General features: G+C 46.7%; 2 protein-coding genes across 11 annotated transcripts in view; one reads left to right on the top strand and one right to left on the bottom strand.

Moving 5' to 3' along the window:
- LOC308188670 (uncharacterized protein) lies at positions 1-16,915 on the bottom strand (the record flags this gene model as incomplete). Of its 6 annotated transcripts, none has more annotated exons than XM_080577995.1 (4): positions 1-331; positions 13,319-13,387; positions 13,704-13,931; positions 16,794-16,915. In XM_080577995.1, the coding sequence occupies 4 exons, from the start codon at positions 16,856-16,858 to the stop codon at positions 238-240; spliced, it is 456 nt and encodes a 151-aa protein (XP_080434121.1). In that variant the 3' UTR covers positions 1-237. The 6 variants fall into 6 exon arrangements, 3 of the variants coding, with proteins under 3 accessions (XP_080434121.1, XP_080434122.1, XP_080434123.1); XM_080577996.1 differs by lacking the exon at positions 1-331 and adding an exon at positions 8,751-11,789; XR_013945682.1 differs by lacking the exon at positions 13,704-13,931 and having other exon boundaries at positions 16,794-16,878.
- The window catches only part of EPB41L4B (erythrocyte membrane protein band 4.1 like 4B), a gene marked incomplete at its 5' end in the record, with an annotated part of 174,932 nt that continues 171,595 nt past the window's right edge, over positions 15,311-18,647 (top strand). Inside the window, one exon of one of the 5 annotated variants that reach the window (XM_080577989.1) lies at positions 15,311-16,033. In XM_080577989.1, coding sequence (XP_080434115.1) covers positions 15,737-16,033 — 297 coding nt within the window. Of the gene's footprint in view, positions 16,034-16,429; positions 16,523-18,647 lie in introns of those variants that run through there. The other 4 variants (XM_080577990.1, XM_080577993.1, XM_080577994.1 and 1 more) reach the window with 4 other exon arrangements.

The raw sequence follows: 18,647 nt of genomic DNA, 5'->3' as shown, positions 1-18,647 counted from the left end.
TTTTTTCTCTTCTCAGTATTTAATTCAATATCATTTCATTCTAGAAGGACAGCAAAATAATAGGATTGCATGTCCTCTTTACAAGAATGTCATTTCAAGACAGCAACTGCCTGCTTTTAAAAGGATGTAGGCTCCCCTCAGCTGTTTTGTCTGAAGGAGGTATGTGCACAGAAGCAGGTAAGAATTTCTGTATTCTGTAAAACTTGGAACATATAGCATGAATATCAGTCCATCGGTCTAATCAAGCTTCCCCAATTCACTCTCCAGGCAAGGCAGAGGAGGATGCCCTGAGCAGCTCTCTCCTGATGGTGCAGCACGGATGAGATGAAAGCTGAAAGAAGAAGGGATTGTGAGGGCAGCAAGGAACTCATGAGGGAGGAGAAAAGCAGAGCAGGGGCTTGGATATCTCACACTGGGTTTTCAGAGATCAGCAGTGAGTGTGACCATTGGATGCTCCTCTCATTTGCAGTGTCTGAGGTGTAAGGACCTCAAGGAACATGAACAAACAGCAGTATCTGCAGTCTGAGCCACACCAGCTTTAGGGCAATATCCCTTCATATTTAATTCCATGGAACATATCCTTTTATTAACACTCCCAGAAGGGATCAATGGCAGATTAGCCTGTCATCACTGCCCCCCTGCCCCATCAGTTACACCCAACTCCTCACACTTACACTCCAGTCAATTGATTACTGGTGCCACCTTTCTCTTGCTCACCAGCCAAAGGCAAGCATCCTTGGACTAAATAAGTCACTTTGTCTCTCTTCAGCACTTCTCAAACACCAGCATTTAATATTTCAGGTAGGTGAGGTCTTCCCACGGGTGGATGTGGGTGCAGCGTTGTGCATGCTCTGCTGCATGGTGCGTGCCTGGGACCAAACCTCAGCTCTGCCTCGGGGCGGGCAGGTACAGTGCGTGATGCCTGCACATAGGACAAAGCAAATGAAACGGAATATTTCACAGCTCTTCAATATACAGTTAAGGGCACAACCAGCTTGATGCTTATGGTTCTTCTGACACAGACTCATGGTAAAGCTTATTACAACCGACAGGGCGAAATGAAACCCATGTTTCTCTTTCACTCACCTGAGACCACAAAGCACTGAGTTCCCAGCTTTGGTGTAGGTATAACCACTAAAAATGATTCACACCTTGACCATTTATCCCATTGTTAATTCAGGGCTTGCAAATTTGCAAAAAATAACTGCAGCAGCAAAGTAGCACTGTTGTAATTCCTTGTGAAGATTGGAACCTGTCCTACTTTTTTTTCCTTTTTTTTCCCCCAAGTCAAGAAAGTAAATATAGAAAGAACTCCACAAGAAATGTTGAGAATTATGTTTCTATAAAAGAATTTCCAGAAAGTAACAGGTGACTAATATTACTGATGCAACATGAATATAATAGGTGAATCTCAGCAGTAAATCACAATCATGATACCTATACCTTAGGGTATTAAGACGTGATGTAAACCTGAGAGCTTTAAAGACCTCTGATCTGTGTTCTGTTACAGGGATCTGAAAGCAGTGTCTCATTAAAATGAGTGGAAAAAAATGAAATAACACTTGAGTCTTTAAAAAGCTGATGCTTTCTGCCACAAAGAAGAAGATATGTTTTTATCAGATTTCTGATGTAATCATGAGCCTGCAGCATGAGATCTTGACAGTGTGCTATTGTGCTAAAATCTATATGAAAACTTTCTGGACTCTTTAAATTTTTAAGCAGAGTTTCAAGCAAAGGAAAAAATTACTTGGGGTGGCCACCACCAGATGAAACGACACATTTCTTTCTAGGAAAATAATCCAGCTGGTTCCAACTGCACATAAGGGGGAAAAAAATTACTGTGAGGAAAATCAGGCACTGGAGCAGATTATCCTGGGCTGTTGTGCAATCTCCATCCTTGGAGGTTTTTGAGACCTGACGGTATGAAACCTGAGCAACCTGGTCTGATCTCAGAGCTGACCCTGCTTTCAGCAAGAGGTGGGACTAGGGACCTCCTGAGGTGCATTACAGACAAATGGCTTATGTTCAGTTTTGAAATTGCATCTGAGTAGTGGGTGATAATCCTGCTTTGTGGTGATTTTATTTTTTTAAGTAGAAAGGGGTTGTCCTCTCGTATGGGGAAAAATGAAACCTTCTGAACATTTACATGAAAATGGAAGGCGTGGGAGTGTCAGCTGCACCCAGCTGAGCCTTCTGGCTAGGGTGGTGGCTCCAGAGGTGAGAGACCCAGCTTCAGGTCCCTGCTGCATGACTCAGAGTAGAAGTTTGCACCCTACACCACTCCAGATGGGTTGCAAATGGCACACCGTGCTGTTTGGATCAGCTTGCTAATCATCCTTTATATGCGTGTGGTCACCACCATGTTTATGGCTTGGCAAGGCAGCATGGCTTGGTGACCAAGTCCCAAGCCACCCCCGAACCAACATCACGTTGCTGATTTCCTCCTTCTCCTTGTTACCCAGCTGGCACAGCCCACTTCTGGGAGATAAGCAGAGCATGGGATAACAGGAGATGTTAACACCTAGATCGGCTCCTTGGCCAACTCGGAGCCAGCACAGGGGGCTGCAGAGGCCCCGAAGGGGTGCCAGTGTTCCCAGAGCTGCTCTGCGCTCCTGTGCGGGGCCGTCAGAGGCTGGCTGTGATGCACAGAGCCAAAAACTCCCCACTACTAATCCTGCCCCCGAAACAGTCTCCTTCTGTGGCCTCAAGCAAAGCATTTCACCTCTCTGTTGCAACTTCTCCATCTGTAAAATTGGGATAATAACGTTTTGCTAACTTGTAGGAGTGCTGTGAACTTTAATTAAGGCAGGGTTTGTAAAATGCTTTAATGAGAGAAAGCACTAAGAACGAGTAGATTATTTGGTTAAACTGGCTATTGTGGTGCTCCCAGACTTGCCCAAATAACTCAGGATTTGTGCATACACACTGCAGATTGTTATCCTGCAAGCCTTCAAAGATAAGCATTGCAGGGCTTGGGTCTTGGGCAGACAGGATTACGTTTGGGAGCTCTCCTTCCTAAGCATGTGAGTGTGCAGCACCTCCACTCACTGCCGACCTCATTTTCCTTTATTTTGCAGGCAGCAAACTACTTTGATTTACCAAGAGCTATCTTAAAATGAGTTGCAAAGCTAGACGGTGGGGTAGTCTGCGGTACTGAAAACTGAGTGCAGGATGTCCTTTCCCGTCCCTTTTTTCTGGGTGTAGTGGAAGCCGCAGCTACATACATAAACACAACCCACTTTCAGAAAGCACAGATGTTAAAACAGCAGTCCATACATGTGCTCATGTGTTTTGTTAAACACACACATTTCACTCTGGAAGAAATCTTGGCATTACAGGTAGGAAACCGAACCATTTCTGCACTGTGACGGCAGGTATTATGAGCTGACAGCAGCACATCCAAATGCCTTTTTCTCTGCGTGTGGGCAGGAGTTACACTTTGTGGCAGGGCTGCATGCTGGGGTTTGCCCTCTGCCTTGTTACTTGCACGGGGAGGCTGAGACAGTTTCTGGGAGGGACGCAAGTGGCGCCTCTAAAGTGAGCTGCCCCACAGCGAGCATCGCCCCGCTTGCATCTCTGGCTCCTCAAATGCACTCAGGCTTTGTGCCACTCTTCTCCACAGGCTGGGAAGCCGGCCAGCTCGGCTTTGGGCATCCAGCCCCACTCTTGAACAGCATAGACCTATTCAAATACAGCATCACACAGGTGTAAGTCTGTCTGGACACTGCCTTTTGCCTTCCACCTTGCAGCAGGCAGTGGGTGATAAGTCTCTCTGTGACTCTCATGCCTTTTTTTTTTTTTTTTTTTGGTTCCTTTTGAACTTTTGGGTCAGGAAGGAATTTCCTGCACTGAACAACTGTGTAGGTGAATGCCTGCAATAGAGGCAGGACGTTGGGCTGGATGGGACCAGTACTTCAGCTCTGACAGCAGAAGGTTATTCAACTCCTTGCTGTGCCTCTGGTCCTTCAGACCACCAGAGGCAAACAGTCACAGGGACGCTGCAGGGAGAATATGCCTCTCGGTGGGGACCCTTCCCAGTCCACCTTCAGGCTTTTGGGACAGACGGAGGTGTAGTTGCAACTGCAGCCATGGCTGGGGACTGGGGCGCTGCTCCACTCCCTCCTGGCATCCCCCAGGAGCACCGGGAAGGAGCAGTCCCCCCAGTTAACCAGGCTGGAGCAGCGGTTGGGCCTGTGACTCCGTATTCTTCTCTGAGGAAGATTTAATCAGTCTGGCTCTTAATGCCAGCCTGTTGCTCTCTGGCCAAGGATTATTTACGCTATTATTGAAATATTGTGCTCAGACTTCTCTTATGGCGAGTGTTCACAGAAACAATGCTCCTCTTTAGCTGAGCAAATAACGTGGAGCTGTTTGTTTTAGACAGAATTCCACATATTCACTTTGTGTTACTTTCACACTGCTGGTCAGGAACAATGGTACTTGTCCAGTGCTAGAAATAATTACTGGGAATCATATTTTGGTGACATTTCAAACAAGCTTCTACAGTGGAAATCAGCTTGCAGCATTGCCAGTTCCTAGGTGATTCTTTAGGAAACTGACATCCAGCTGGCTTCGGGGTTTTGCACTCTGACAAGTGCCAGACTTCCTCACTGTGTTTCCATTCTTTAAATTTTAACCATGTTTGCAAAATGTCAGACATCTAAAGCAGTTTTTCTTTCAACAGCTAAGAAAGATTATTGTCTGGAAAGATCGGAAGCCGCTAATCTAGCTAAATCCATGCTGCTTGTTTCCTGCTTCCACTGCAGACACCTTGGCTCCCAGGTATTCTCAAGATTAAGCAACCTATTCTTTTAAATTTTAAGCATGACTGTTCAGAGCAGCTGATACAGAGTCAGAACAGACCGAGACTAATGAATGTAAATGTTTGCTGCTGCTTCTCAGTTTGGATACCCGACATGGTATACCTGGACACATGTCTCAAAGGAGACCTGCTTGGTGCAGCCTGAAAAATCGGGCTGCTGAAGTGAGCTGCTAGTCAGGCACAGCAAATTAGTCAATGCTACTGATAATTATGATCTTACAGCAAAGTTCTTGAGAAGTACTTTTTTTTTTAAGTGCTCCTGAGAAACTACCTTGCTCCCTTTTCTCATTTGTGTGTTTTTAATAAGGGTTTCAGAAAAATATTTCCAATATCTTGGAAGAAAAAGAGAGCTCCATTTGCTGCCCCACTTAACAGAATATTTGCACTTGTTAGGATTCGTCATGCATTTGAAAACTATTGTGTGGCAAATCCAGTAATCCAAATTATTGTTTTTTAATCCAATTAGGCATTTAATTAAACTGTACAAAGTCCAGCAGGGATGTGGTGTTTTATATCTGCTTTTGGGTTTGTTTTATTTTATATATTTTGTGTGTTGTCAGAGCTCTAGCTCAGAAAAACAAAGGTGTCCACGGCCTGGCATACTGAGCAGGTGGCTCTCAAATGTCCCCATCACTTTTCCCTCAGCAGCCAAACCAGGTAAAATTGTAGATCCTGTCATGAGCAAAGGCACCTAGTCCATTCCTCGGCCACCATCATGGGCCCTGCTGTGCATGTACTTCTGTTTCCTTGTGACCTTCAGCCAACCTTTGAATTTGGCCAGAATATGGGATCTGGGCCCAAGCTGGTGTGAAAGCTGTGTTACATAAAATAGCAAAGCCCAAGAACAGGACAAGAATGACAGCTCCCCTGTGGCCACAGGTGGGAACAGGGAATGTTCCTCTTCATGCAGGAGGTGAGGGATCCACGCAATGCCTTGTCCTCCTGCACAGAGCCGGAGGGAGGCAGAGGACCAGGCTGCCCAAGCAGAGCGATCTGATGAGTTGATACATCCTGATGTGCCGCTTTCTGGGTTAGCACGGGCTTCGAGCTAGCAAATAACTTCACTAACAGCTGAGAGTGCAACCTTTCCATTTCCCTATGCACAAAAAACACTCTGAAGCAACTAAAAATGCCTGCCCATCCTGCCAGGCAAGCAGTATGACTGTGACACCTCCTCCTGAAGATGGACATTAGATCCTGCCCACCTCTGGGCAAAAGGTGGACATAAGGGAAAGAAGAAAAGCAGTCCTGCATTTCTTGGATATTATCCTTAATTCTTGGGAGCTTTACTTTTTCTTTGGCATGTTCATGTTGTCAGATTCATTTATTTTACCGTTCCTTCCACTTTTATGACCTTGTACCTTCAAACGTGCCCTCCAAATCTCCATGTTTCAGGACGATGAGGAGGGGCTGGCCCTTTTCCTGCTGTGATGTGTCTTTTTAGACAACCCTGCTGCTGGATGAGTGTAGGGTCAGGTTTCACACTGGCTGTGGGGTTCTCATCAGATGCTGATTGAGATTTGTAAAATTATACATTAGCTGGTAGTTGAGATCGATAATTGCACTATTAATTATGCCTGCCTAGAGAAGGCTGTAGAAAGATTCAAGCCAAATAATCACGTGCAGACCATCGACCTTGGTACCATGAACATTAGCTCTGCCGTGCATTAGACTTTAGGGTGCACTTTTCCTGGGACTAGACTTGAAGTCCACTCACAGACATCAGCAGCCCAGTTACCCGTCTGTAAGGATGTAGCCCCACCGTGGAGAGCTCAGTGCTGGTGTCTCACAGGTGGCAGTCGGTTGTTGTACTCTGCAGGAAGGTTTTTTGTGATCTGGACTGTAGCTACCTCCCTGTTCACCCTTTCCCCAAAGCCAGCAGCAGAAAGCAGAATCAGCCAGGGAGCTCTTCTGACACTTGCTTTGCATCTGACAGAGGGAGGTGTTGTCCATGGGCAGCCCTCAGCCCTCCCAGTTGGCTGGGCAGAGCTCCAGTTTGGGATGGCTGCCAGGCTTATCTTATCAGTGGAGGTTTTTTAGCCTGAGGACAGGCCTCAAGGGATATCGGTCACGAGAGAGTGGGATTTTTTTGGTCTGACTTTTTACCAGAAGAGGCCATGGCACTCTGGGTTCCCTTTCTTGGTTTCATGTAAACAATTCTGTAGTCTGTGTAGAGGTGCCTCCAGGCAGGTGTAGGTAAGCTTTAGGAACTGCATAAACACCTCAGCTAAACATTTTATCTTGGAAAGTGGGGAGTTACCTCACTGCAAGATGGAGATGGCCCTTGTTACATAGCTGGATAAGAAACAGTTTTCCAGAGAACTGCATCTCTGTTCTGGCTTGTAGCTGGCTACGCTCCTATCTGAGTTATCTGAAGCCTCTAAAATAAGATTTTTTTGTTCAAGACGCTTGAAAATTTCAGAATTTTCACCCATATGAAGAACTTAGATTATCATGAGCAGGCCAGAGAAAGAGTAAAGTGCATGTTTAGTTCCAGAGTTCAAGGGAAGGGCCATGTGTGAGAGGCCACGGCAGGACGTTCAGAGAGAGCAGGCGGCAGCAGCGGGATCTGGGCACTAGCTAACACTATGCACGGTCCCAACTCTTCTGTCACCCTTGGAAATTCTCACCATGCCTATGCAGGTCTTTCACAGAAAGTGTATGACTGGCCAATTGGGCTGGGCACGTTCAGCCAAAACCCAAGTTTAGAATAAGCTGGTTTTTTTCAAAGAATTTGTGCATGAAAAAGCAAACTCTCATCTCTTTCTTTTTTTTCTTTTTTTTCTTTACTTTTCTTTTTTTTTTTTTTTTTTTTAAGCCGAGAGTTGAGTCTTCCTCCCACAGCGAAGGAACTCTTGGTAAAATCCTGTTTGGGAGCCCAGCCGTTCCTAATATTAGCTTGCACCATTATGCAAATGCACCCCTGGTGTTCCCACACTCTGGGCAGGTAACAAGCCCAGCTTCCCAGCGCGTCCCACTGCTGCGTCCAGCCCTTGCCACCAGTTAAGACTGGATCACCGTGACCAACATTTGTCCCCACTTCAGTTCTGACTTCTTTTTAGTAGCTTTGGTGGCTCGGTGTACTTTCTGTGGATCTCATGCTCTGTGACTGAGTCTCTTTACTCCAGCATTTAAATGCAATATAACACTAATTGCTGAGAATACACAACATCAGCTGCAAACGTTTACGAGACGGTGAATGCAAGGTTTTCATCGTAATGCCTTTATCTCGATGTCTACATGTAAATGTAATTCAGTAACTTTCTGTTTACCTTTTCTGGATAACTGTATAAACCTGCTCAGCAGTTTTGAAAGACATTGAAAAACCACAAACCACTGCTTTTTTGATTTATAATTTCATCTCCCAGCAAAGCCTATGAAGGCATGAGAGTTCCTGATGAAAAGCAAGCAGTCCATTTCTCCTCATTCAAGAGACATACCGGAAGCGTAACAAAATCCTTTTTCCACCCATGCCAAAAAAAGCGTATTGTCTCCGTATTGTCAGCAGGGTCCCAGCCTGAACACATGGGCATTATAGTTTTGCAGGCTGCAGCCCCTAATTGGTGGCTTGGTGGTCGTGGGCTAAGTTTTGCACAGCAAGTGCCCAGGCTGAGGCAGTAGCGCAGTCCTATACACTTGCCAGGGATCAGATCACTTCCCAAACAGAGTTGACATCCCCCTTTCCTCCCTACATCTCCTCAAAAAGCCCCCTCACCTCCTCAGATGGCAGGAGGGAAGCAGCCAGTGACCCCCACTCCATCCCCAGCCCCTTTCTCAGCAAGGTGGCTAGAAATCTTTCCTGCCTTTCACCGATCCCCTGCATTGCTCCATGCAGAGCAACCTTGATGGACAAAAGTTTACAGCCCAGGCGATCTTCCCATTTCATTTTGTTCATCTGTGATGGTGAGAATACTTAAATACCTAAACAGAGAATACTTATGGTTGCCTGCCTGCTAACACAATTTTTTACGCCTGTCTCCAAAAATGCAAACATGGGAATCAAACATCTGCTGCGCTTTCAACATGAGAAGGGATTACAGTGAAGTACGGCTACTAACATTTTCTTTATTTCTGGCTTGGATTTTTTTACTTAATTGCTAAAGAGGTTTAGCACAATGATCTTACACACAATATAAAAGACCTTACATTTAAATAGGCTTACAATTATTTTCACTATATATTAATAATTTGGATGACACATGCCTTATTCTTTCATGAGTTGCCAGGGTAAAAAATCCTGTCTAGCCCAGCAAGCTTCTCTCTGCATGGCTTCACACCAGGGAACAAGAAAGGAATTCTCTTTGACTCTCCAAAAGCTTCACCTAAAGCCACCAAGTGACTTTGCCACGTCTGGAATTGGTCCCACCCATCAGCATTTAAGACAAATATTTTCTGCACTGCAGCTGTGAGGAGAGTTTCTGTGTTCGAACTTGCAGGGGAGTCAGGCCACTGTATCTGAAATGCATCTGTGCCTGGTCAACTGAGTTCAGGTGTGGCTGAGAGTATGCAAAGCACTTCGGAGACAGTACCTATTGGGGTTATTGTTCTAATGACAAATAAAGGTGTGTGAGGTGGATTTGTTTGTTTCAGGCAGCATTCTCTTTATTAGTCTCGTTTGCTTTTAAAGTGACTTAACTTTTAGACGGGTTTCTTGTGTGTTCTAATTTGGGCTGTATTTAAGGGAAACTTAGGTAAGCGAAGTAGTTGCTTCTGTCTCTTCAGCAATATAAGATCAAGATTTCTTATAACAATAACATAAAAATATTTTAGTATAATTAAGTATTGGGACACATAAAAAAGATATATATGACTGGGATCATCTTTTTTTGTTTGTTTGTTTTGTTATTATTATTAGTTTTTAGCTTGTCCTGATGAAGATGTGGTACCCAGCACTTTGCTGCTAGGTCATTACGCAACCATGTTTTCTAAGCAGAATCAGTCTTTCATCAAATACCTTTCCATGATTGTTTTTTTGAGAAAACACATCTTTCTGCATCACTGAGTTTTGAGAGATGAGAAAAATAAATTATTTTCTCTGTGTGCTTGGGACTGACTGCTTTTGTTTGAAATTTATACAATACAAATTTTGAAATTTACACAATACATTTTCTTCCAGTAATGTAAGGAGAATCTTTCTGATCCTTCTCCATGGTCCAGCCTGTCTACATTGCCTTAATTTTGTTTTTGGAAAAACCTGCCAAAAGTTTTGCCCATTGACTCTACCTGGCCAGTTGCCAGTAGCATGGGAAGACCTTAGGAGAAGGACGAGACCCTTCCTGTGAACAGAATTCTTCTCTACCCTCAGCAGCATCATGGTTGTTTCTGTGGTCTAAGCACCTCTTCACTTTACACTGCCATCAACTGACAGAGGGTCTAAAGAGAATAAAATATTGTTAAATGAAAATAAGTTTATCTGACAAGAGAAAGAAAACAGGTTCGGAAGAACATGAGGGCGTCCTGATGCCTTCATGACAAGAAGGCATGGGACATTGTGCACATGAGACGGTAGGAACAGGAAAACGTTGGGCAAGAAGCAACCTCTGCTGACATTATAGGCACACATCAATATGTGATGAGGGAAGGGAAAGAAAGGAGAAGAGAAGGATTCAGAAAAGATTTCCTTCAGCTGGAGCTGTGCTTTTTATTAAATCTATATATATATATATCATCGTAGGAAAACAGCTGTCAGAAAGCTAAAGTGATCAAGTAGCTGTTAAGTCATTTAACATCTTGAAAATATTCTTCCCCTCCGGGTCGTATATTAAAAAGAGATACTGCTCTCCAATCCTACTGAGGATAGTTTTACTGTAAAATAAACTTGGATTTGTGTCTTACAATCAGCCTCGGAATCTAAAGCCGATATACACCCGGGAGAGGACTGTGTGTTTCCCCATCAGTATGCCACACGATAGAAATGAAAAGCCATGGGCTGAATAAGTGATTCAGTCCTTGTTAGACTTTCCTCTTTTGAACATCAATGTAGGTTTCCCTCGTGGTGCAGATACTTGTTCAGTGGGAAGTTGATCGTGTTATTTACTTCATTTTATACTGAGGTTATCAGACAGATATAGAATACATGTTAATTAATATATTTTAAGTATTCTAAAATGAGCCGTTTGCTGTCTAGGAGAATGCACTTAATATAAACCAAGAGTGACAGAATGCTTCTACTTTGTGAAGCAACTTTGCAATAATTCAACATTTTGGCTCCACATCGCTGGCATCTCTGGAAAACCTGTGGTAACTAATGTAAGTTTACAAATTTGAAATAAGAATTTTGTTTTGGTTTGTGTGTTTGTTTAAATTTAGACTATCAGCACTGATGGTTCTGTCCCTCAGTCCTGACTTTTTCTTCCTGTTTTCTTGTTATCATTCTCTTAGCAGTACTTACTTTTCTTCCCTCTGCTTTTCATTTATTGACTAATTTGCCTCCAGCAGGTTCCTCCTCTGGCAACTGCCCTGTCCTCTTTCTGCCCCTTTGTTCTCTGCCTCTCTGAAACAGTCCAAAAGATGAAGAGCCTGAGTCTCCACATGAGGAGATGATATGCTTTCTGCTGCCAGCCAAGTGTCCTGCCTGTGGAGAAAAAACTCTCAAGCATCTGACTTAAGCTTATTTTAATTACCTAAATCTAATGTGATGCTTACTCATTATAACCTTTACCTTTGTTTTATTTCTAGGATGATTTTCAACGCATATTGAAGGTTTCCAGTGGTTTTCACAACGGATTCATTGCCCCATCACAACTAAACAAAGTAGCATTCAGCACTGCTATGTCAGTCAAAGGATCTTTGTTGAAAAAATTAGATATTAATTCCTGCAAATCACAACAAGCCATGGATATCTCTTTCAGTGTTGATATAATTAAAAGACATAATTGTGGTTAAAAATATTTCAAGGAGACATCAGTGTTTCAGCATATGACGTTCGTTTATAGGTAATATTCTGAGTGATATCTCCATGGCTCCCCTACGAGTAAAATAAAAAGAGTTAATCCCTGGAAAGATGCCTCTCTTCTCTATTATTATTTTTTTCAGCTGCACATCTGATACCCCTGTGATTTAACATAGCATTGAAAACTTTTTCTTTCATGCTTTAAACCTAGGTTTGAATATAAATATTTTCTATGACCTGAGGTCAGTACAAACCTGATAAAATCCTCACTAAAGGAAAGAAGTGCATCTGGAGTAGGACTTAATAAGTAATATTGAACCTGCTTAGTAGATGGATGGGAGGCACTGCATTTTCTTTCTGTAGATATTCTAAGGAAAAATTTTTGCTCTTACATCTTTACAAACATCTCTGGATATGCTACAACAGCTCTTTACATAGACGCGCTTATTCTGGAATGAGTTGCTTTTTTATTTACTGTGACAGGAAAAAAGATTTTTTCCTCGGAATATATGGATTACAAGAACAGCAATAACTGCTGAAATTCATGCCTAACGTAACACTGTACACTGTATGTATATTGTAGCATTATTCCAAATGGGGAAATTTGAATTTATTTCCTTATGTGGTTCTTCTGTAACACTTGGAGGAGATGGTTGATATATTATAAAGGAAAGCTCTGACTATCTATGACCATGTGGTACCTCTTGCGGGAATACATCTACTAGCCCTGGCATCATGGCCATATGATTTGCATAATAACTTTCTGCCTATCTAAATTTGTATTTCCATTACAGTTGTATGAGAGATTCTTGGTGTTTTTCTCTGCTGTTAAACAGCTGCTGCATTTCAGGCTTGGTGAAATAGTCCTACGTACAATTTTATTTATTTATTTATTTATTTATTTTATTTTTTCCTTCATGGAACTGTGTTGGGATTTCTCTAGCTGAAAGCATATAAATGCAAATTATCCTTAGCCATGTAGCTCAGAATTACCTTTGCATCTTATTCTTTATTTGTATCTGTATATAGAGCATTCCTGAAAGACGGTGAAATTAGGTTTGCTCATACAGCTGACCTGCTTCTAGAGAAAGCAAACATATGACTGCCACGTGCTATGAGAATGCCATAATTCAATGAATGTTCATGCTGAAAAGTATTCCCTTTAATGAATTTTTGACAAAATAATTTCATTTCATTTATATGTTTAAAAAAAAAAACAAATTAATATCTAAAAGTCTAAGTAAACATACATCATACCCTCTCATGTTTCTTTTTCCCCTAGTTTTATTAACATAGATACATAAGTTTATAGCAATATTTGCACTTCGTTTGAGTCCTTCTATGCAAGTTTCCTTTAATAATGACTGTAACAAAATATATTCTGGCAGAAACTTGCAAAATACAAGCCTGTTTAAGTTAGTAAAAATATAACATTTATTGAAAACCAAAGAAAAAGAAATTCTAGCTGCACACAAATTAAATTTAGAGCACTCCCTTGCAGATGGTTAAAGTCTGGCAGGCCAGGAAAAATCCACGAACGTGACTGCAGTAGCAGAAGGTAAAATGAGCAAGAGGTCTCTACTTTCAAGACAGAACACACGTACCCGCTGCAGGAGAATCCTCTCCACGGGACTGTCAGTGGTTCGCTCACCATCCCCATTAAGTGGCTGCCTCTGTTATGAAGATTTAAAAAAACAGAAAAGATTTGAACAAAAATAAAAATCTGAATGAAAGGGATAGAATCAAGTGCTTACGACACTGCATCTGTTTTCTTTAGTTATTGAGCCATGGCTAGCAGGTGTCACCAATGGTCACAGATCCCTCATCTTGCTGCCACTACACAAATGCCAGTGAGGATTTTGATGAATACTCTCCCAGTCGCACGTGGGCTAGCATAGTGGCAAAAATATTGATAAGGCTGGTTAATTGCAGGGAATGCTGCCAGAACTGCCATACGAGTTAGTACAAATGGTTCACCTAGGTCACTACCTTTCTGTGACAGGGGTCGGATCGTGACTACCAGGAGAGACTGGAGAACTCTGCGGGAGGCAGATGTTGCAGTTACATGCAGTAACTACAGCATGGCTGAGGACCAGAGAAGGATCCACAAGTTTCTGCTTGTGTCTCTCATTGGAAAGCGAGCAAGCAGCAGTCGCTCTGAGGAGGGACGGCAGGACAGATGTACCAGCAAACCACACCGCTTTAGGGCTTGCCCAGCTGAAAAAGAAGAGATGGTGTAGACAGGTGGGATGTAAAAGGACAAACCAGAATGCAAATACTTGTTTAAATACCTCTCATCTTACAATAAATGTGTTGTGCTCAGTACCTGCAGTCGCTCAAGGCTCTTGTTTTGCAGCTAAAGTTAGCTCTGCTGGTAGCGTGATAGAAAATAATGGTAGATTGTTTTACTCCAAGAGTGGCTGGGTAACAGGGAACCAGCTTTATTTCCTCCCACCACCAGCTCTTTCCAAAGATCCTTTACTATGAGTTTTATCTCCTATCAATTAATGGGAGATTTAATGGGATCTCAGCACCTCCACCCATGGCTGTTCTGTAAATCCAGCGTTGACTCTCCAGGACGGCCACTGGCCTGTTTCACGTGTTCTGCTAATGCAAGTCAAGCAAGGCTAGGTTTTATGTATTTTAAAACACCAGACTTGTGTTTTCATGACAAACGTTGAAAGAGACTAAGGGCTGAAGTCCCACAGCTTTTAGCACTGCAGAAGCTTTGCTGAGTCTTCTGCAAGGCCAGACCTCTTTCCTTTGCACCGGCACTGCTGCAGCTCCCTCGAGGGACAGCAGCATTTCTGCTGAGCTGCCAGTGCTCGAGATCCTTTGGGTTGCCTATGGCGTGCAAATGAGATTTGTGGGACAAAATGTTCAAAGCAGTGAAGGAACCCTAGGGTCACCACAGCACTCAGGACTTGGAATAGGTTTGCACCTAGCGAAAAGGAAGGGAAGGGAAGGGAAGGGAAGGGAAGGGAAGGGAAGGGAAGGGAAGGGAAGGGAAGGGAAGGGAAGGGAAGGGAAGGGAAGGGAAGGGAAGGGAAGGGAAGGGAAGGGAAGGGAAGGGAAGGGAAGGGAAGGGAAGGGAAGGGAAGGGAAGGGAAGGGAAGGGAAGGGAAGGGAAGGGAAGGGAAGGGAAGGGAAGGGAAGGGAAGGGAAGGGAAGGGAAGGGAAGGGAAGGGAAGGGAAGGGAAGGGAAGGGAAGGGAAGGGAAGGGAAGGGAAGGGAAGGGAAGGGAAGGGAAGGGAAGGGAAGGGAAGGGAAGGGAAGGGCGTTTATTGTAAGTGTCTATTGTGGACTGGGCACATCAGCAGCCAGAGACCAGGAACTTTCCCTGCTTTTCTCGCAGCTGGGTGCCAGGAGTGCCCGGCTGGACCCTCCACGACGTGCTCCCATGTGCGGAAAGGGCTGCAGCAGCAGCAGGAGCCGGCAGCTACCGCTGCCAAGCCTCGGTCCCCTCAGCGCCCCAGGAGAGCCGCAGGTGAGCCGGGGGCGCCCCCGCCCCGCCGCCGCTGCCCTGTCCCCTTCCCTCCCCTCAGGGGCGGCGGCGAGGGGCAGCCACCGCGCAGGCGCCGCCCCAACGTCCCAGCGGCGGCGGCGGGGCAGCTGTCCGGGGAGCGCCGGCTCGGCTCGGCTCGGCTCCGCTCTCCTCACGGCGGGGCTGGGGCTGGGGCTGGGGCTGAGGCGGGACAGCGGCGGCGGGCGGCCATCTCCCCTTCCCCGCCGCCACAGGTGGCTTCTCGCCGCCCGCCTCAGCGGCTCCCCCTGCCCGCGGCTCCCGTCCGCCCGCCCCGGCAGCAGCAGGAGGAGGAGGAGGAGGAGGAGGAGCGCCGAGCCGAGCCGTGCCGAGCCGAGCCGAGCCGTGCCCGGGCGGCGCTGCAGAGGGCGGAGCGGGCCCCCGGCTCGGTGCTCCCGGCGGGCGGCGCTGCTGCGTCGCTGTGCGAGGGAGGCGCGGCGGGGCCGGGCGCCGGGCTGCGGGCTCGGGGGTGTGAGCGGCCGGGCAGGGCGCCCCCAGGATGCTGCGGTTCCTGCGCAGGACCTTTGGCCGCCGCTCGATGCAGCGCTACGGGCGAGGGGCCGGCCGCGGAGCCGGCCGCGGGGGGCTCGGCGGCGAGGGGGACGAGCGGGACGGGGGGCTGCGAGGAGCCGCTGCCGCCGCGGGCTCCGGAGGCTTCCCCTCGTCGCCGCACCCCGCGGGGGTCTCGCACGGCGCCGGGGCCCCCGTGCACATCCCGGCCGCCGGCGGCAGCAAGCCGGTGCTGCAGTGCCGCGTCCTGCTGCTGGACGGCACCGAGGTCAGCGTGGAGCTGCCGGTGAGTAGCGCGACCCCCGGCGCCCCTCCGGGCCCCTCCGCAGCCCCCGCGGCCGCTCGCCTCCTTCCCCGGCCGAGCCGAGCCGAGCCCAGCCCTGCCCCCGTTCCCCCTCCCTGCCCCCGCACCTGCCGCCAGGTGCGTTTCACCCCCCAGACCTCCTGCAGGGGGTCCGAGGGTCCCCCCCCCAGTTTCTCAGCCCAACGGGGGTGCTGCTGCGGCCTCTCGGAGCCCCCCCCAGGCCTTTCGGGGTCCCCCCGGCTGCTTCCCGGTTTGCAGCGGGGGGTGCGACAGGCGCCGCGGTGGGTTTCGGCCCCACCGTCGTGCCCGCAGCTGAGGCTGGGCGGCCGTCCTCCGCTCGGCTGCCCCTTGCCCTCCCTCCTGACAAGCGGTGTTCCCATGGCAGGAGGGTGTGAGTCGGTCCTACCGGAAAAACAAACTTCGCTTCCAGCTAAAGGTGGCCAGCCCGTAAAGGCTGGGCTGCGGGAGCGGGTGGGAGAAGTTGCGAATAACTGTAACCCGCTGGCAAATCGCGCGCTGCTTTTTCGTCCCCGCCGGCGTGGGAGACTGGTTTCGGGGCGCCTCTTGAGTTGTGCGAGGTGCCTTTCGTGCAGTTCGTTAGCTGGGTGTATTCGCGTGATTTAACTGAACTGCGGAATTCGGCAACCCGGTGTTTTCTGCTTAAAAGAAACCAAAGAGATGGAGTAACACTCTTACAAGTGAACGGGGGAGTATGCGAATAGAGCCACCTAGAGATACTTACCTCAGTCTCATCCCTCCTTCCCTTGCAGACCACATCACACGCTTCCAGATACTGGAAATGCCCATGGCTTTCCCCTCTTCTCATCTCCTTCGCGACGTGCTGTAGTCCTTTTAACATCTGAGCACAAGCCTTTTTTAGAAAGGACTTGAATGTTATCAGCATGCTGAGGATATACTTATAGAAGTCTATGTAGATAAGCTCAGTAAATACTTCATGTAAGGTTATACTCGCCCTGATTTTTCAGGGTTCGGCTATTGCTACACAGCCTGTTTAAGGCAACCTGTAGGTTTGAAACCTCAGAAAATGAGGTAATGGTGGTCCTTGAGTACTGAACACGTGTGGAGGCATCTGCTTGGTCCAGTACAGGAGCCGCAGAGCACGCTTGCTTGATTTGTGATGTCCACACTAAGCCCCGGCTGTCAGTGGGGTCGGAATGAGATGCACACTTGGTAGTTGTGGTCCTTTATCCAAAGACAGGGTAAGAAGTAGTTTTTTTATCCCAAAATCCTAAATCCCAAGGCTGGTGGAGGACTCTGGGGTGCAAAATAGCTAGCAGTGCCTTGAGGATTGAAAACAGCTCTGTTGAATTATATATCTGTTCCTCCTGCTTCTTCCCTTTCTTTCATAGAAAGTAACACCCACACTGACAGTCAGGAAAACAGAAAGAGGCGTTGCACCATTTATAGAAGTTGATCAGTAACGTTTCCCTGAGCTTTGAAGCACTAGTTGTTATGGGATTAGGGCCTGAAACAGAGCGTGCTTTAATACGCAGAAGCTGTGGTACAGTACTGGTTAAGCTGAATGAGCTGGATAGCGTCTTTCGTATGAAATTGAGCATGGAAAAAAAAAAGTGCATGGTTGTTTCTCTCTGTTTCGGCTCAAATTTTTTGGAAAGGGGGCGAGTGTGGTCTCTTCATCATCACAGGGACAGCTTACCCGAGAAGTCAAGTATGTGGATAATTGCTGAGGACTTCACTGTGCTGCTGCTCACGCTCGCAAGCGCTTATTTCAGGAGATCCTGGCATCTGTGAAATGTGCTCTTTCTACTACCTGTTAACACTGCACCCTGGTTGTCTTTCCAGCCATAAAAGGAACACGCTGATGCTGGGACGTGATACTTTTGTAACTAACACATCTTAGGTTGCTATCTGGAACTTTGTAGGAATTAATTTAAAGGTTTGTTAGACCTTAAAAAGACTGCGGGGTCTGCTTGTTTGTATGGAGGAATGACACGAGACGTGACTGCTTGAAAATGTAGGGGTGTTTGCAGGGAGGAGTTCAGTTGTTTCTGTTTTGTATTCAAGTAAAGCTAAAACCCTGGGACTTCTGTCCCGGCTAGATGTATCAGGTTCTGCTCTGGCGTTTCCTCGTATGTGGGGGCTGGTGACATTGCTGGGAAAACAAATCGTACCTTGGTAGGCTGGTACCGTCTTTGGGGTTAACATTCACTTCTATGCCACCTGCGTTAGAAACCGTACAGCTGGCGAGCTCGTGGCTGCTCGTGGTATAAACAGAAGCAGAGATCTGCTGCCACCTGCGAGTCCTTCCTCAGCTCGTTCTCCTGCGGGCTGCAGAGGTGCATTGTGACCGGAGTCGCCTTTCTTGTTTACCTGCATTTCCACTCCCGCTTCCTCGTGGGATATCTGCACTTTGCTCTCTTTCACTGCTCGTGCACAGGGCCTCCCCTGCCCTCGAACCGCTCCATCTGGTAGCCTGCCCTCCTAAGATGCTGTGCGCTTTCACTTGTAGGTGTTCTCTGCCTTTCCTGAGCTTGTTTCCTCCCCAGCTCTTCCCATACAAATGTAAACATAAAGTTGTTCTGCGGCCAACCCTGCATAACAGTTCCTGTACTCG

This window comes from Anser brachyrhynchus (assembly GCF_964034855.1).
Source record: "Anser brachyrhynchus genome assembly, chromosome: 2".
NCBI lineage: Eukaryota > Metazoa > Chordata > Aves > Anseriformes > Anatidae > Anser > Anser brachyrhynchus.
Note: the sequence above shows the minus strand (reverse complement) of the source record. Positions and strands in the feature narration are given on the sequence as shown.